Source organism: Malaclemys terrapin, chromosome 1 (genome assembly GCF_027887155.1).
Source record: "Malaclemys terrapin pileata isolate rMalTer1 chromosome 1, rMalTer1.hap1, whole genome shotgun sequence".
In the NCBI taxonomy this organism is placed as follows: domain Eukaryota; kingdom Metazoa; phylum Chordata; order Testudines; family Emydidae; genus Malaclemys; species Malaclemys terrapin.
In genome coordinates, this window is record NC_071505.1 from 228,110,219 (window position 1) to 228,129,817 (window position 19,599).

The window sequence follows — 19,599 nt, forward strand, 5'->3', positions numbered from 1 at the left end:
ACAAGAATGCACTTTTATGTAGAAAACCATGATTAAAATCGAGTCTTCCTGACCAGTGATTTAAATCACGATTTAAAACAAATCCATCCTGTTACATAGTGTAAAATCAGAGAGCATATACAACTATTACATCCCACAATGAATACCACAGGGGACATTCCAACACTGTCTAATGTAAGACTATTTAAAGAGCACATGTAGGTATTTGCACGTGCAAAAAGCAGGCAGACTGGAAGTTCACTCCTTCCAGAGAAGCACTACCCAGCTCTTAGTATCCCCGAGCAATAAAGTTAGGTCACAACCACAATGCACTCAGGATAAGGCTATGGCTTCACTGAAGAGTTTTGTTGCCAAAAGTTATGCTGTTTTAATTAAAGCACTGTTGCATGCCCACACTATGCTCCTGGTGTTGGTGGAGCGCATCCACACTAGCAGCTCTTGCATCAACACAGAGAGTAGTGCATTGTGAGTAGCTATCCCACTGTGTAACTGGCTGCAGGATGTTTTGGGAAGGGTTTGCAGTGCCTCATGGGACAGGTACAATGTCACATGATGCAGGTTTCTCAATCCCATTGTTTCATGAGCATCCTATTAGATTGCCAGCCACTTTTCAAATGAAGTGTGTGGGGAGAGAGAAGGGAGAGTGTGTGACAAGGAGCATGTGTGTCACAGTTACCAATTTTCACGTGGTAAATAAGCACCCCGACTTTCAAAATAAGCCCAAAATCAAGCTAATCCCATTTCAAAACAAGGCCAAAACAAGCTAATCCCTAAGAACCCCAACACTAGGGTTACCATTCGTCCGGATTTACCCGGACATGTCCTCCTTTTTGTGCTAAAAATAGCGTCCGGGGGGAATTTGTAAAGCACTCAAAATGTCCGGGATTTCCCCCCTCCCCCGGCAGAGCAGAGCGAGCGGCTGGGAGGGCTGCAGGGAAGTCCCGGGCTGGACTCCGGAGCAGCTGTAGAGGAGCTCCGCCCTGCATTCTGAGCTCTCCCCTGCAGCCCGGCTCCGGCAGCACTGTGCAGGGCCAGACCGGGTTTTGTTGTGCTGGGGAGCGCAGCCACGTGTTCGGCTCGCACAGAGCCCAACACCCTGTTCTGAGCAGCAGGGTAAGGGGGCCAGGGGGCAGGAGAAGGGGCAGGGAGGTTCTGGAGGGGGCAGTCAAGAAACGGGGGGGGTCGGGAGTTCATGGGGGGGCTTTTTGGGGGGAGTGGAGAAAGTTTTGGGCAGTCAGGGTACAGGTAGGGGGTAGGGTCCTGGGGGGCAGTTGGGGGGGTCTTAGGAGGGGGCAGTTAGGGGACAAGGAACAGGGAGTCTTAGGTAGGGGGTGGGGTTCTGGAGGGCAGTTAGGAGCAGGGGTCCCAGGAGGGGGCAGTCAGGGGACAAGGAGCGGGGGGGGGGTTGGGAGTTGTGGGGGGGCTGTCAGGGGGCAGGAGTGGGGAGAGGGATCGGAGCAGTCAGGGGACAGGGAGCAGAGGGGTTTAGATGGGTTGGGAGTTCGGGGGGGGGGCTGTCAGGGGGTGGGGAGTGGTTGGATGGGGCATGGGAGTCCCAGGGGTCTGTCTGGGGTTGGGGGTGTGGATAAGGCTTGGGGCAGTCAGGGGACAAGAGGCAGGGAGGCTTAGATAGGGGGTGGAGTCCTGGGGGGCAGTTAGGGGCAGGGGTCCCAGGAGGGGGCAGTCAGAGGACAAGGAACGGGGGGAGGGTTGGGGGTTCTGGGGGGCGGGAAGTGGGAGGGGCTAGGGCGGGGCTCCTCCCATCCTCCTTTTTGCTTGCTGAAATATGGTAACCCTACCCAACACTCTCTGTGACTAGATCCCCCTGGCGTGCAGTCTGGAACTTTGGTGGGCCCACTGTGCACCCCTGACTCTCTCCCCCCATTTCCTCTGCTTGCCCCCAGCCTCCTTGCCCCAGCTTGCTGGAAGCAGATCAAAAAAATGAAGCAACAAGCTACAAACCAAACAAGCAACAAGCCAAAAATTAGCCAACAAGAAACTCACAAGCCAATTAAGCCAAAAACAAGCCCAGTTTCTATGTTTTTTTCACAGGTTTGGCATGTTGGGTGTGTGTGTGTGTGGCGGGGGGAAGAGACAGTGTGTGTTGGGGGAGAGTGTCCGCATGCTGTCTTGTAAATTCAGACAGCAGCAGGAAGCAATCAGTCCTGAGGCAGTGGGAGGGAGACACCCCTGGCTTCAGCCCCCGCCTCCCTCCATGGCTCTTCACAGCAGTCTCTCTCTCTCTCACACACACACACACACACACACACACATATCCGCCCCTGCCTGCCTGCCTCTGTGTTCGAGTGTGGGAAAGAGCAGCATTCCACCTTAGTGATTTGCTCTTTGTTGCCCAGAGCAGTGCTGCACGCTCAGCTGTCAGAACAGAGCTTTGAAAGGGGAGGGGCACATGCCTGCAAATTTCAAAACAGTGAGCAGAACAGTCACCGCAGGCATTGTGGGATACTGGGGGAGGCCAGTTCTGGCGATGTCATGAATGGCAGTATCTACACTGACACTTCGTCATTTTAACTTTGCCACAAAAAGCTTTATGACTCTCATCAAGGTGGTTTTATTTTGTTGTTGAAACTCAAGATTTTTGTCACCAAAAGTGGCATTGCAGTGTGCACACCTCCACATTTTGTCGCCAAAAGCTGCCTTTTAGCGACAAAACTCTGCAGTGTAGAAAAGGCCTAAATTGAATCTAAGGTTAAGTCAGCTTACTATTTTAGAACAAAAATAAATACTTTCATCTCCACAACAAATGTAACATTCAGCTTTCCTTTAAAAAGCTCAAGTATCAGAGGGGAGCCGTGTTATTCTGGATCTGTAAAAAGCAACAGAGAGTCCTGTGGCACCTTTAAGACTAACAGATGTATTGGAGCATAAGCTTTCATGGGTGAATGCCCACTTCGTCGGATGCATGACATGCATCCGACGAAGTGGGCATTCACCCATGAAAGCTTATGCTCCAATACATCTGTTAGTCTTAAAGGTGCCACAGGACTCTCTGTTGCTTTAAAAAGTTGAATGTTGTCATTTGACCCTCCTCCCCCAAGAAAAAGTTAGCTTTACATTTAGAAAGTGGTTCAAATTCAGGTACTGGCTACAGCTGATGTACAGGGAATGATCCCCAATTTCTGCAGGGAAGAGTTAAATATAGTGGAAAGATTTTTTCCAAGAAGTTACCACATGTTGCTAATAAGTAGGAAAATACTAGCAACAATGATAAGTCCACAAAACCAAGTGCTTTTATAATGCATCCAAGTCACAGGATTTGCAAGAGCAAGAGACTTTCAAATCTAGAGCTTTTTGGAAATCCCTATATTCTTTTATATTGCTTTTGCATCATTTATAAACACATTCAAAAACCTCAGGGAATTCAGCACCCAAATCCCAATGAAATTAAATGGAAATTGGGCATCTAATTCCCTTAGTTTCCTTTGAAAATTCCACCCCTGGCATTTTAAAATCCAGCTATTGAAAGTCTATAATAGCTTCATTCATTTTCCATGACCAAAAGGCATACAAACAAACCTTCACAGTATTTATATCATCTACAGCACACAGCTTCCAAGTTTAACTTGTCCAAGGACTGTTATTTTAAACTTGTACAAACCTAGCAAAGACTTGTGATAAACAATGAACAGGATTTGCTACAATCAGGTTTCCTTAACCGGTGATACACTTATCAGAAAGTTCTCATTCCTCCACACATCCCATCACCACCAAAGAAGAAACTGTCAATGTCAATTCATTGTTCATTCTGCCCTTTCCAAAGCTAAGTTATCAGTAGCCTCCTTTATTATGCTACTCATGGACGATTTCTGGTTTTAAGGCAACAAGAACCTTGTCAGTTACAGCAATACTCTTTTCCATTTCTATTTAGGAAAACTATACAAATATCGGAACTACAGAGCTTCCAGGACCATTACCCATTCCTCAAGGAATGTTAATGTGTTGTATTCCTCATGTGGGGATCACAAGCAGACAACATTATTCCCATGAGATTTTCATGGCAACAGAGCACATATCTCAAACCAGGACAGAGAAGTTTAGGGGCAAGTTTCAGTGTTCTCACAAGTACTTCGTGGGTATCTAGCCCTATGTATCTCAGGCATCAGCAGTTTCCTCACATGAATGTTAAAGCTACTCATAAGAATTCTACAACTTGACAAATTGTGACAATTACAAAGGAAATTAACAGATAAACAGTTCCGAAATCAGTTTCATTCAGGTTCGTTAAAAGAAGAATGTTTGGCCAAGCAGACAGTTAACTTCCTGACACCATACAACAGAATGAGACTGTCAAATACTGTTGCAGATAGGAAAATAAAACTCACACTGAGTGGTTTATGCCAATTTTTCTTCACTAGAGAGCTAACTACTGGGATGGCCTATCATTCCACTAAAGAATATTTTATACTCCTGTACACTTCAGTGTCTTTCCCATGTTTGCTAGGGAGAGGGAACAGAACATCATATGTTTTAAAGACCAAGTGGTAAGAAGTCATAAACCATGACTTAATGTAAATCATGGTTCATGATAACAAAGGACAGCACCCAGATCCTGATAGTTTAATTTCCATATTCATAAAGATTTTATCTGTGTAGTTATGAAGTGTCTTGTGATTAGTAAACACACATCCCACCCCAAAGAAAGTGACTGCAACATTTTAACACTTACAAGGGAACTGCACCTTGAGTACTGGCTCTTGCCCAGAAATTACAGCAATTGTGTGTTTAAATCTTCCATCCTTATCTCTGAAAGCCACTTCTGATTTCTTCAGCAGTAACCATCCCACACTCTGACTACTATTCCACTAAAACAATCAAAAGTTACAATGAACTACTAAAATACACGGCAAGTCACTCAGACAATCCTAACTCATTTCCACTCTATTATACCACAATTAATAAGTTGACAATCCATCCGCCAGTCTCTTCCTCTGACTCCATCAATAGGTTCAGTGTGGCCAGATGCTTGCATGTACCCAGAAACTCAATGAAGTTGAGTGTCTCCATACAGGTATAAGCATCCACTCTCAAAGATCAATTTGCATGATCTGGTTGCAAGCGTAGCGGTTAAAGTATACAGTGTGATACAGCCTGCAGCCACCAGGGGATTCATTGTGGCCCTGAAAATGCCCTAGCCCTCCAGTGAACAGGGGCGGCTCTATGTTTTTTGCCGCCCCAAGCACGGCAGTCAGGCGGCCTTTGGCAGCACGCCTGCAGGCAGTCCGCTGGTCACGCGGATTCGGCGGCATTTCTGCGGGTGATCTGCCGGTCCTGCGTCTTCAGTATACCCGCTGCCGAATTGCCGCCAAAGCCACGGGACCGGCAGACCTCCCGCAGGCATGCCGCAGAAGGCTGCCTGACTGACGCCCTCACGGCGACCGGCACGTCGCCCCCCGCAGCTTGCCGTCCCAGGCACGCGCTTGCTGCGCTGGTGCCTGAAGCCGCCTCTGCCTGTGAAATATGGCATACATGTTGATCAAGGCAACGTGATGAAATTTCAAGCCTCTGACATGATAATTTCATTAGTCACCAAAGGCAAAGCAACTCCCACCACAAATTTCACCATTGTTGGTTGCAGACATGGGACATTCAAAAGGGCTTGCTGCAATCCCTTGCCTTCCTGGTCACAGCCATGTGGGTGGTAGTGAAGTGGAAGACAGAGATGGTAGCAAGAGGAAACCAGGGATTTGCTGTAGGGAGTGGTTGTAGGAAGCAGTGGGGGTTCCCAGGTGCATTGTGGGAAAGGCAGGGAGACGAATGGAATGACAGGGGGTTGCAGAGGGGAGAAGACTGCTGCAGGGGAGAATGATAGTGGGCTGTAGTATATGTGAGAAGGGAAACCTTGGTGCAGAGTTGCTGTGGGGAGGGAATCATGGAGCGGTTTGCTTCAAGCGGTGACGGCTATGAATGTGTGGGAGTTAGCAGGGAGGATGATGGAAGAGGGACTGGGATGCAGGATTGCTGCACAGGATTTGGAGATGTGGGTGACAGTGTTGTGTTGGGGCTGAGCAGTGAGGGTGCATAGATTTGGGGATTGGTGGAAGAGGGAGAATGTGGATGAGTGGTGTTAGGAGGAAAGGATATATAATACTGAAGGAGTGTAATAGAAAAGAGGAAAAAACAAAAGGAAAAAAAGTAAAACTGAGAACGTGGGTCTGAGCAAAGACTCTTCTTCACCAGTTTCGAAGAGCCATTTGCACAAGATTCGCAGAACCCTTCACCAAGAACCTTTCACCAAAACCCTACTCTGCTACCCACCTTTTAAGCATGCTATCTCCCTTGCCCCCAAATGTAGGTTACCCCAAATGTGAGGCAGGGAGTAGGAAGACAAAATAAGGGTTGATATCTGGCACTTCCATTCCTTCAACTTGTTTTGTGCACTAGGTGCCACAGATTGAAAGAGTAATTCTTTGGAGTGGGCATCTTTAAGATTAAACTCTACTAACAATTGTATCATTACCATCAAGCCTATTAGATATGCTCTGTTTTAAAACTGCAGACACAGCTTTAGGTAGAGAACTTTGTATTAAATAACTTTTGTATCCCCACAGTTTAATTTCTATTTGTGAAACAATTCATTAGTTTAGAGCAAAAATTAAATAAAGAAAAAGTTGAAGTGAATGTCTATGGTCTAGCTTAAAATTAAAATAAAAAGGACCAGCATGAGAAGAGAATGTTATAACTAAAACACCAACAGATCAAATCCAGACAATATAAGCTCTGGAGTTTACAAACAGCTTTTGTGTAATAAAAATACCAACTTGGAACCTTTTATTCAGACAAATAACTAAGATTTAGTAGACAACAAAAAAGACAATGGATATCCTGTGTGAGGGGGCAAAAGCAACAAACAAACCAAAAAACCCACCCCAAAATTTATTTTTACCTAGACCAAAATTCTATTATTCAAAAGAAAAGACCTGGGATTAAAAAGATTTCTTGTGAACAGATCTTGTGGATGAAGTATTCTCACCCACCATCCTGCACAAAGCTGAAAGTTATAGAACCTCAGAGTTACAAACATCTTGGGAATGGAGGTTTTTTGTAACTCTGAAATAGCCCACAAAAGCTTATACTCAAATAAATCTGTTAGTCTCTAAAGTGCCACAAGGACGCCTCATTGTTTTTTCTGAAAAGTTCATAACTTTGAACAAAATGTTATGGTGGTTCTTTCAAACGTTTACAACTGAACATTGACTTAATTCAGCTTTGAAACTTTACTATGTAGAAGAAAAATGCTGCTTTCCCTTTATTTTTTGTAGTAATGTACATTTAACACAGTTAGTTTACTGCATTTGCCTTTTTCTCTCTCTCTCATTTTTTTTTTTAGTCTCTTCTGCTGCCTGATTGCATACTTCCAGTTCCAAATGAGGTGTGTGGTTGACTGATCAGTTCATAACTCAGGTGTTCATAACTCTGAGGTTCTACTGTACACAATAAGCATACATTTGGGGTTGGGTGAGGAATAGCTATAAAACTGCTGGCAGAGATCCAAGAAGAAAGACTATTAACAGACTCAAAATGTGAGAAGGCTAGAGACCAGTTAACATCTGGAGTGAATTACCAGCTGAATTACTAATGACTTTTGCCTTTTAACAAGTACAGCTAAAGATGTTTCTTTATAAGTGTCCATTTGACATTTTGTATATTGATGATAGAAACCTACTTAGGGGAAGAGAATTAAGACTGGATATTTGAGAAGTGTTAATGTACCAGTTTTTACATAATTTCTGCTTTCATTAGCAGTCTCCTTATGATTGCAAAGAACCTTCCAAATGTTAACTGTTGTGGTGCTGTCTGAGTCTGCAGACAGAGCACTTCAATGCTGCTGCTGCTACCACTTGCTCCTTTCCCAACAAGTAGCCCTGGGATTTCAAATTTATCAAACACTAGTCAGAGATTCATATGGAAGATGAAGTGTTGTTCCCCTCTCCCACATTCTAAGGAAAAAGTAAATGCAACCAGGTACAAACCCATGTACCCTCCCCTTTTCTACCAGCTGAAAATGAACCCTGGCCCCTGGAACTCCCTGGTGACTTGCCCTCCTCCTCCCTCCCCTCATATGCTTTACACACTCTTGACCTATTGGTCTCTGGCTAGTAGATTTCTGGGTGCACTTTCATCTTCTTAAAAAGAACAGGAGTACTTGTGGCACCTGAGAGACTAACTACTGTAGCCCACGAAAGCTTATGCTCTAATAAATTTGTTAGTCTCTCAGGTGCCACAAGTACTCCTGTTCTTTTTGCGGATACAGACTAACACGGCTGCTACTCTGAAACCTTTCATCTTCTTGCAATACTAAATGAATAAAGGACATGGCAATTACAGTAGCTTTGTACTAAACTGTATCCTCCCAACAAATAATGCCTTCCCCAGTACGTGGGTCACAGTAACAAGCATCAAACAAGGACAAACATTTTAAGTATAGCTGCCACCCCATGTGACATGTTAAAGTAGTAACAGCAAACATTAATATCTAGAAATTGTTTCTGGCTGTGCAGTGTAGAGCTAAGGAGTGTTCAACAGTTGCCAAGCTACACTGTCATGACTTCAAAGAACTTCTGCACTGCCGCAATGAAGTCATTTTGATTTAGCATGCACAGTTGTCCTTTTATGTAAATTATCAGTGTAAAAAGTAAAAGCCTTCAGAGTCTGAGTCACAGAACTGAACTCTTTTCAGTGACAGTGGTAAAGAATAGCCTGCTGCACATTTTCAGCTTCATAGTACAGTATGTGTGGCTCTATAAAATGATACCCCCACCAGAAATTGGCGAACAGCAATAGTACCCAAAGGAAATACAATCATTAACTGCTCATTTAATATGGAATTACATTTTCAGAATGATGCATGGGGGAATTTGATCCACATACTCTCAATATTAAAATGCATAATTTAACTGTATTTTGACCATTTTTTTCAAAGTCTGAATTTAAACCAACTAAAGAAGTGTACAGTTGAGGCCAGGGTGGTTAAAATCACAATTTTATTCATAAATTTCTAGTTCTTTACATTCTTTCTATAGTCTTAAAGTGATGAGATAGTTGTTTTGTATTTATTTTTTTAATTTTCTAATTGTTAGTAAAATTTCAGCTACTACATAGAGATTTTTTTCTGCTATGAAGTTATAAATAAAATAAATTAATGGAGATCTCCTAGAACTGGAAGGGACCCTGAAAAGTCATCGAGTCCAGCCCCCTGCCTTCACTAGCAGGACCAAGTACTGATTTTGCCCCAGATGGCTAAGGGGCCCCCTCAATGACTGAACTCACAACCCTAGGTTTAGCAGGCCAGTGCTCAAACCACTGAGCTACCCCTCCCCCTACCTCACACTTTGAAAATCTTACCTGCATGTGTCTAAATGCGAGCTTAACTTTAGGCTCTTATTTTAAAACAAATTTGGCCTGTGTTTATAACATTGTTAACACTAAAGCAATTTTGTTTTGGAATGACAAAGATTTTATGCCATTTAGAGCAACATTGAATAAAAAAAATACAGTGCTAGCCCGGATGCTGCAAACTCTCATGCTTAACTTTAAGAACAGGAGCAGTCCCCACTGAAGTTAATGGGACTGTTCATGTGAGTAAAGTTACACAACTGCTTAAGCGTTTGCAGGATCAGAGCCTTACATTTACAGAACTGATACTGACAAAGTAGTGAAGCTTCAAAAAAAAGATACCTTACAGACAGTGGCATTTTAAAAACCATTTCAAAATTTAGGATATATTTTTAGCCTAATGTTGTAAGAGCAGAAGTTTTCAAATTAGTTTTGCCAAACCTCCACCTGATTTAGACTGATGATATTTTAAAATCAAGTGATTTAGATAATTGATGTAAACTGCTTTATTTAAAGTAGCTTCACACTGGTTAAAACTGAAGCTTTCTTCATACCATGCATGAATGCATACAAATATTGTTTAAAAAAAATAGGATCTTATTTGTGTCTTTTTTCATTTGGTTGGGATAATGCATTCACATTATGAACTGTAACCCTGGACACAACAAGCTGAGTTAAGGTTACTGATCATGTCAGAACAATTTACCTTCTTGCAAAGATTTGTCAAACACTTAACATCCTCCTCTCCCTCTATGACACGGGTGGCCAACGTGAGCCTGAGAAGGAGCCAGAATTTACCAATGTACATTGCCAAAGAGCCACAGTAATAGGTCAGCAGCCCCCCACTAGCTCCCCCACCCCCGCTCCCAACGCCTCCAACCCACCGCGCCTCCCCCTCCCTCCCAATCAGCTGTTTTGTGGCGAGGCTCTGGGGGGAGGGGGGAGAAGTGAGGGCACTGCAGGCTCAGAGGAGGGGGCGGGAAGGAGTGGAGTGGGGGCAGGGCCTGTGGCAGAGCCAGGGATTGAGCAGTGAGCACCCCCCGGCACACTGGAAAGTTGGCGCCTATAGCTCCAGCCCCGGAGTTAGTGCCTATACAAGGAGCCGCATATTAAACTTCTCAAGAGCCGCATGTGGCTCCAGAGCCACAGATTGGCCACCCCTGCTCTACTGTATGTCCTCTGAAGCTCTGAGGCAACAAGTGATTTTAAACTAACAGTTTTGCTAAATATTTGACAGGAAAAATATATGACTACGTAGCATCAACTAGCCTTCTTTGGTGCGGCAAAAATAATACCATCCTGGCAAGAAGTAATTAAGTGACAAATTGTGCAAAGTAAGTGACAATTTGTGTCATATATCCTTGTATCACATCAGACCTTAGCCAACAGAGATTACATAAGTTCTTATTGGATAGAGTAGTTTTAGCTACGGTAGCTGCATTTCTCCAAATAATGCATCAGAATCCTAGCATTCAACCTATTGTTTTTAAATAAATATTCTGTGCAAAAAAAATGGGCAAAAGTTTCAAGGCTAAAAAAAAGTCTGCTCATAAGAATATTAAAATCAAAGGGAAATTGTCAGCAAAGTTTTTGTTTGTTTACCTTGAAGTTTCCCATAGTATAGTAATTGTGCTGATAACTCAAAGCTAACTTGCAAGTGGATAACTGTTGCTCCGACTTACAGTAACTCCTCTTTCTTTCCTAAAATGGAAGCTGTTTTAGAGCTCTGACTGTGCCAAAACTCCCGGTGGCATTCAAGAAAAGCCCTCTCCTTCTACGAACAAACTAATGAAAACACAGCAACTAATTTGGTACATACAAGATATAAAGTGAGAGGTGAAAAAAATAAACATTTTCATACTGTACAAGTTTTTTTAAAAGGACAACATCACCTCCTCTGTAAGTGACCACAGTACCCCTGCTGTATCTATGGTTCAACGGGCAAATGTGAAGAGGACCACTCTGTGCAGATCTAGTGGGAGAATGATGTGCACTTCAGGCATCCCACCTCCCCTGAAAGACGTCAGCTAGATACTCCACGCTGTTGGGGTGGGGCAGAAAGGCAGCTAAGGATTCCCCAGCCTTACAAGTATGTAGCATTTCTCCTCCCCAGGCTAGCAATACACAAAGAGACAACTCCCAGATCCTTTCCGTTCTCCCAAACCAGACAATGAGCAAGCCAACCGGTCCAACGTAATATACCTGGCTTATTTCCATGTCCCAGCCCTGTGGTCAATCCTCCCCCATCACCCTCTGCCTCATTTCCAGTAGCGCCAGGTTCAGTGCCCACAGTAAAGGCGATTTCCCCGCCATCACTGCAAATCCAGTTTTCCCAGGAATTAAATTCCACCGCAAAAAAAAAATAAAATAAAAAAGAGTCGCCAACTAAAACGTGGCAGCCCCCGATCGCAGAAAAGGAAGTTTTTCCAATCCGGCTGCCTCCTCCGAGGGCTTCTCGGGTGGCTGTCACTGGGGGAGCAGAGGCAGACCACCAGGCTCATCCCACCTAGGGAGGCAGCGCTGCGGTCGGGGGTGGTGGACCAGCCATTTACGGACCCGGGATGCGCACCCACGCGTGGGGCTCACCCCGCAGCGCCGCTCTTTGTTCGCTCTCGCCTAGCGGCGGCCAGCCCGTGCACACAGCGAGAGGGGTCCCGGCACAGGCCACCCCCCTGGGCGCGCACCGCTGTATGGACAAAGGGGAGCTCCGGGCACTGCCCCTTCTGCGCTACAACCCCGCCCTGAGAGCCACATAGCCATGCGGATCTCCCGTCTGGGCGCCCCACCATCCTCCTGCCCGCCCCCAATACAGCCGCTCCTTTGTTCAGTCTATGCTGGCAGCGGGCCACAGCTCCCAGCACCCAACCCCAGGTGGCAAGAGGGAGGGAGGGCTGCGTAGGGGAGCGCAGCCCCACAGGAAAACCCCCGCCACAGATCCCCGCCGCAGCAAAGGGAAAGAAGGGCGAGGTGCACTGCAGCGACCCTCTTCCCCCAGCGTCTGCTCCACCTTCTTACCTCTCACGTGGAGCAGAAGAAAAGCCAGAGACACTAGGAGGGTGAGTCTCCCCCGCTGCATGATCCGCTGCTGCCGCTCCGGAGACTAAGGGGCAAACTTTCCCCACAGGTTTCCCGCCCACCGACACACACACACACACACACACACACACTTCTAACTTTCTTTCCAACAAGCCACTAACTCCACTCCCGCCAGCAGCGGGTCCCGGGTGCGCCACAGGCAGCAGCCACAGCCCTCCCCGCGCACAGGATCTGCTGCACAAACAGCAATTCCAGCGCGAGCCCCGCAGCCAAAAAAGGGGTGTAGTTGTCCCCCCTCTCCAAGAATCCTACCTACCAGAGGCAGGCAGCCAATCCGCAGGGAGAGCTGGCCCCCGGCAGCCAATGAGACAAAGGGGCCAACCTCCACCCCGGCCGCTGGGTGGGAGAAGGGACAGTGCGTGCCTGCCAGGGCATGCCACGCCTTAGGTCACGGGAGACTAGCGGGTGGGGTGCGGTGCAGATGGGGAGAGGCTGTCCCCGAGCTGCGGAAAATAGCGTGGGAGTGCACCCGGCATGTTAGGCTGCTAACGGGCACGGGGGGGTTGCAGTGCGAGGGCAGGAAGGTTGTCAGAGTGTAGATCTGAGCCAGAAACTGGTGCAGAGAGAGAGAGAGAGCAATGACTCAACGCAATAGGTGCCAAAACCGGTTTTTTACTTTGCTGTCTGGCAAAAGCGGCAGCAGGGAGCTCTTTTCTGGACCTGCAAAGAAACTGACGTCCTCCCTGGATGGTATGCAGTGTAGTTATAGCCATGTGGGTCCCAGGATATTACTAAGAGACAACATGGGTGAGGCAATATCTTTTATTCGTCCAATAAAATATATTATCTTTCTAATCCTTCCAGATTCAGATGACTCTGCTAGGTATAAGTTTCTTGCCTCCACAAAGTGAATTGGCAGGGGTTGGTCTCTTTCAGGTTAGCATGGTATGGGAAACACCTTTCCTTTTGTCTCCATACCTGTTGAAAAGAGATAGCCGTGTTAGTCTGTATCTACAAAAACAATCCGAAGAAGTGAGGTTTTTACCCACGAAAGCTTATGCCCAAATAAATCTGTTAGTCTTTAAGGTGCCACCAGACTCCTTGTTGTTTTTGTTGAAAAGAGAGAGGATCTCTTGAATCACAGACATTGTAGGAAGTGGAAGGGGAGAGGGGTCAAAAGCCAGATTCAGATTTCATGCTGTCTCTGGGAATGGGTGGAATCCAACAACGAAAAGCACTCAAACTTTTATGGAGGGAGAATGTTGGACATCGGGACTTATGTTTTGCAGTTCTAAAACCTCTCACTAGTATCTAGCTCTCACAGGCCTACCTGCAAACATGGGAGATATTTAAAATAAATCCCAAAAGGAGATGAACTAGGTGAATCAAATCCTCTCTTAGCCTTGGCTACACTGGTGCTGTACAGCGCTGCAACTTGCTGCGCTCAGGGGTGTGAAACTTGCTGTAAAGCACCAGTGTAATCAGCGCCTGCAGCGCTGCACGCTCGCTCGCAGCGCTGCAAGCTATTCCCCTCGGAGAGGTGGAGTACTTGCAGCGCTGCGAGAGAGCTCTCGCAGTGCTGGCGGCGCGACTACACTCGTGCTTCACAGCGCTGCTGCGGCAGTGCTGTGAATTCTCAAGTGTAACCAAGGCCTCAGACTTTGATAGTTGAAATGCAGGGTCTGCTAGGCTAGGCCACACCTTCATCCAGCCACATTTTCTTTCTGCACTTACTGATAAAGGTTATCTAAAATTAAACATATGTTAAGAAGCCTGCCAATCTTAGCTGCAGAGGGCTGGCTCCTCCTTTGCTTGGACATCAGAAACTCTCCTTGACGTTGCAGAGAATTTGGGATGCACAGACAATGCAAGATTGGACTTCTTATGACTAAATTAAAAGGACACAAATCTAAATTAAAATTCTCTTGTGCAACATGTCACAGTATGTAAGTGCCATATTTGGTTTTTATGTGAATTATTCAGATGTGGGAGGACTGTTTACAAATATAAGACTTTTTTTATTTAAACACAGCTAAATAACCCATATTTCTTCATGGAAGTTACAATTTAGAGGTTTTACATCTTTGCCACAAAGGATATAGTCCATTACCTCTGCCTGCTTCCCCAGATATTATACAATATTAAAAGCCTATCCTATAATCTGCACTGCCATACACCAGTAATCCCACTCATCACTTGCAGGACTGAACCCTTGGTACTAGACTGAACCATACCTCTCTCCCTAGGGACCAGGTAAAGTTAATGAACAATATGAAAGTCTTTGTGCCAAAATACATACAAAATAATTATATCAAGATAAATATCAATGTATAAAGATTACGTTCAAATAAGAACATAAGAACAGCCATACTGGGTCAGACCAAAGGTCCATCTAGTCCAATCATCCTGTCTTCCAACAGTGGCCAATGTCAGGAACGCCAGAGGGAAAGAACAGAACAGGTAAGCATCAAGTGATCCATCCCCTTTCGCCCATGCCCAGTTTCTGGCAAACAGAGGCTAGGGACACCATCCTTGCCCATCCTGGCTAATAGCCATTGATGGACCTATCCTCCATGAATTTGTTTAGTTCTTTTTTGAACCATGTTATAGTCTTGGCCTTCACAACATCCTCTGAGAAGGAGTTCCACAGGTTGGCTGTGCATTGTGTTGAAAAATAATTCCTTTTGTTTGCTTTAAACCCACTGCCTATTAATTTCATTTGGTGACCCCTAGTTCTTGTGTCATGAGAAGGAGTAAATAACACTTCCTTCTTTACTTTCTCCACACCAGTCATGATTTTACAGACCTCTATCATATCCCCCCTTAGTCGTCTCTTTTCCAAGCTAAAGAGTCCCAGTCTTATTAATCTCTCCTCATATGGCAGTTGTTCCACACCGTTCATCATTTTTGTTGCCCTTTTCTGAACCTTTTCTAATTCCAATCTATCTTTTTTGAGATGGGGCGACCACATCTTCACGCAGTGTTCAAGATGTGGGCATACCATGGATTTATATAGAGGCAATAAGATATTTTCTGTCTTCTTATCTATCCCTTTCTTAATGAGTCCCAACATTCTGTTTGCTTTTTTGACTGCTGCTGCACATTGAGTGGATGTTTTCAGAGAACTATCCACAATGACTCCAAGATCTCTTTCTTGAGTGGCAACAGGTAATTTAGACCCCATAATTGTATATGTATAGTTGGGATTATGTTTTCCAATGTGCATTACTTTGCATTCATCAACATTGAATTTCATCTGCCACTTTGTTGTCCAGTTACCCAGTTTTGAGAGATCCTTTTGTAGCTCTTCACAGTCTGCCTAGGACTTATCTTGAGTAGTTTTGTATCATCTGCAAATTTTGCCACCTCACTGTTTACCCTTTTTTTTCCAGATTATTTATGAATATGTTGAATAGGACTGGTCCCAGTACAGACACCTGGAGGACACCACCATTTACCTTTCTCCATTCTGAAAATTGACTATTTATTTCTACTCTTTGTTCCTATCTTTTAACCAGTTACCAATCCATGAGAGGACCTTCCCTCTTATTTCATGGCAGCTTACTTTGTTTAAGAGCCTTTGGTGAGGGACTTCGTCAAAGGCTTTCTGAAAATCTAAGTACACTATATCCACTGAATCCCCCTTGTCCACATGCTTGTTGACCCCCTCAAAGAATTCTAGTAGACCGATGAGGCATAATTTCTCTTTACAAAAACCATGTTGACTCTTCTCCAATAAACTATGTTAATCTATGTTTCTGACATTTTTGTTCTTTACTAGTTTCAACCAGTTTGCCTGGTACTGAAGTCAGGCTTACCGGCCTGTAATTGCTGGGATCCCCTCTGCAGCCCTTTTTAAAAATTGGTGTCACATTAGCTATCCTCCAGTCATTTGGTACAGAAGCTGATTTAAATGATAGATTACAGACTACAGTTAGTAGTTTTGCATTTTCACATTTGAGTTCCTTCAGAACTCTTGGGTGAATATCATCTGGTCTTGGTGACTTGTTACTATTTAGTTTATCAGTATGTTCCAAAACCTCCTCTAATGACACTTCAATCTGGGTCAGTTTCTAAAAAGAATGGCTCAGGTTTGTGAATCTCCCTCACATCCTCAACCATGAAGACCAATGCGAATAATTAAATTAGTTTCTCCACTCTGGCCCTTAATCTGGGACAGTTCCTCAGATTTGTCACCTAAATAGTACCTTTAATTGGGAAGTATCTTCACCATTACCAAAATGCAGCCACTTCTGGGGTGGAACTTGCACCAGCTTAATGATACAGAGCAACACTATACAATAGTTTGAGAGAGGGAGTGAATACTTTCTCCAAATGAAATTATATTCTGCCACCTTATATTTTCCATGTAGTTTATCAAATTAGAATTTTGCCAGGCCATAGACTATTATAATATTAGTTCAAGTACTCAGGAGCTTAGTTTAAAGCAGGGGTTGGGAACCTTTCAGAAGTGGTGTGCCGAGTCTTCATTTATTCACTCTAATTTAAGGTTTCGCGTGCCACTAATACATGTTAACCTTTTTAGAAGGTCTCTTTCTATAAGTCTATAATATATAACTAAACTATTGTTGTATGTAAAGTAAATAAGGTTTTTAAAATGTTTAAGAAGCTTCATTTAAAATTAAATTAAAATGCAGAGCCCCCCAGATCGGTGGCCAGGACCTGGGCAGCGTGAGTGCCACTGAAAATCAGCTCGTGTGCGCCTTCGGCATGCATGCCATAGGTTGCCTACCCCTGTTCTAATTAATCAGAATCATCACCCATTTCATAAACTGTCTGATTCCTCCCCCTTTCCCCCCCTTCATGTCCATTAGCCAAATACTAATCAGATCCAACCTTGTTTAACTGATGAAAGCAGAGAGAGGAGCTTACCTGCTAACGGAGTTTGGCTACAGTTTATTAAATGGCTCTTGAAGTAAGTTTAATACATGAAAATAATGCCCATATATGGTTTTACATCAAATGATCAGACGGATTAATCCTTCTTTAACAACAACAACAAAAAACCCAGAAAGCTGAATTTTGTAGAATAAATATTGTAAATTGCCTGTTTTCATCAAGAGAAAGGTGCCTGAATGGCAGAAGATGGGTCTTTCAACTATTAACACTCTTATCAAGTTAATTTAAAGGAATGTTTAAAAGCTTTCTTTGCTATAGACACCAAGGCCTAGAAGATGAGATGAATGAATTACAAATATGCACATTCACGTTATGATCCAAAACAGTGCTACGGAGTGCTTAGCAAAAATACGTACAGTGCATACATACCAAATTATTCATGTTGCTTATCAAAGCAAATCTTTTGCTTAATGGGATTTTTTTTTTCATAGCAATTATTAATCACTCGTCATTCAAAGAAGCTTCTCAACTGACAAAATAATTGTTTAACAGGAATTTCAGTGCACTATACCCTAAAAAAGTATTTATGACATTCCCAATTAATCATGTTTTAGAGTAAGATAGCATTTTATGCATTTGATTATTTGATTTAGGACTGATTTCCTGGCTGTCTAATTGATAGGAGAAAATGAATCTAGTTTACTATTGGAAAAATATATTTGTTGCCATACAACATCAGATCCATAGTCCATATAGCCCAGTATTCTATTTGTAAAAGAGGACAGTATCAGAGGAAGTGCAATCTTCAGAGAAGGTGAAAGTAACCTCGCATTAGGCAGATGTGGAATAATCAGCCTTCACACTAGGTCTTCTCATAATACTGGATAGCAATTAGTTTAAACTTTGAAGCATGAGGTTTAATATCTGTTACAGAATTTATGTTAGCGTTAATTATAACTAGATATTCTTGTTATGCATATAAATGTCCAATCCCTTTCTGAATCTTACTAAATTGTTGGCCTCAATGTCATCCAGTGACAATGTGTTCCATTGTCTAATTATGAATTGTGTGAAAATGTATTTTATCAGTTTTGAATTTTCCACTTTTTAGTTTCATTGAATGTCCCATTGTTCTTGTCTTAGAGACAGATAGAATAGACACACCTGATCTACCTTCTCTAGACCCATTCATTATTTTATTTACTTTCATCATGTTCTCTTATTTGTCTCCTTTCTAAAGATAAACAACCCCAATCTTTTTCAATCTTTTTTCATATGTAAGTTTTTCATTGTTGTCACCCTTCTCTGAACCCTTCTGCAATATCCTTTTTGACATAGGCTGATTCTGTGATCAATACTGCACATGCTATTCTATATGAGGCCACACCATTTAGAATTACCTGCTATACCATGTCTTGAAACTTTTGAATGGAAAGAATGCAGGTGAAACATTGACTTTCCATGTAATTCAAACAGGCTTAGAAGAAATGGTTAATACTTTAACTTGTGTGGTGTTCCCATAGACTGGAAGATGGAAGGTGAGCAGGGCTTGAAGAGAACTATTCCAGAGAAGGAAGAAGGCAGCTTTTACAGGTAGCCATGAGCTGCTGAGATGAAGGCTCATTCTCCCCAGTTTCCTCCCATTGTAGCTCTTCTGAAGTACATGTGGTCATCTACACTCTTCCTGTTTCCACTCTGTTTAACCTTGTGCCCTCTCATTTCCACATACCTGGTGGATTTAAGTCTTCCCAGAAGCAGTAAGGCTCTGTGGGTGCTCCTCAAAGCTGGCTCCTTACACAGAGAGACAGTGGAAAGACAAATATTTATTTTTTTCTTTGCAAGCAACATCTTAGTAGAGCAGTTGGGACTTTACCCGTCTGTTCCCTAATGCTGACCCTAGGTGATATAGGAGCGCCAGCAGCCCCTGCCTCCAGCAAGGTGATGTAGGAGCTAAAGCCAGACATTGAAAAAAAATTGTTATTCAACTCAATGAAAGGGAGAGACCATAAAGATTATTCTTCCTTCAATCTATGCACTCAGTTCCTGTGAATGTTAATGGGAGCTGCATACCCATATGGAGGGGAGATCAGAGCCCTTTGATTAATTAAAAATGGTGATAATTACCTAGAACTTGACATAATGAGGTCTGGAAAATATGATCCAGAAACTGTTTTTCCTTAAGTTACTTGAATGTGCCATTAATGGCACATTTCCTCCACCAGCATCTAGTGATATACATCTCTTGATGAATATTACTTGAAGGCACAAACTTTTGTTTATGTCAGCCCTATCCATATCTAAGGAATATAACAATGTGTAGATGTTATGAAATAGAGGCACCACCTCAAG

General features: G+C 43.7%; 1 protein-coding gene and 1 long non-coding RNA gene across 2 annotated transcripts in view; one reads left to right on the plus strand and one right to left on the minus strand.

The window, feature by feature from the left end:
* Positions 1-12,667, minus strand: part of CD99 (CD99 molecule (Xg blood group)) — a 35,160-nt gene extending 22,493 nt beyond the window's left edge. Inside the window, exon 1 of the mRNA XM_054008461.1 lies at positions 12,370-12,667. Coding sequence (XP_053864436.1) covers positions 12,370-12,430 — 61 coding nt within the window. The 5' untranslated portion in view covers positions 12,431-12,667. The remainder of the gene's footprint in view (positions 1-12,369) is intronic.
* A 448-nt stretch (positions 12,668-13,115) lies between these two features.
* On the plus strand, positions 13,116-16,120 carry LOC128825726 (uncharacterized). The gene is made up of 3 exons (XR_008442708.1): positions 13,116-13,197; positions 14,811-14,850; positions 15,783-16,120. It is a non-coding gene; the product is annotated as an uncharacterized LOC128825726 (long non-coding RNA).
* The last annotated feature ends 3,479 nt before the right edge of the window (positions 16,121-19,599 follow it).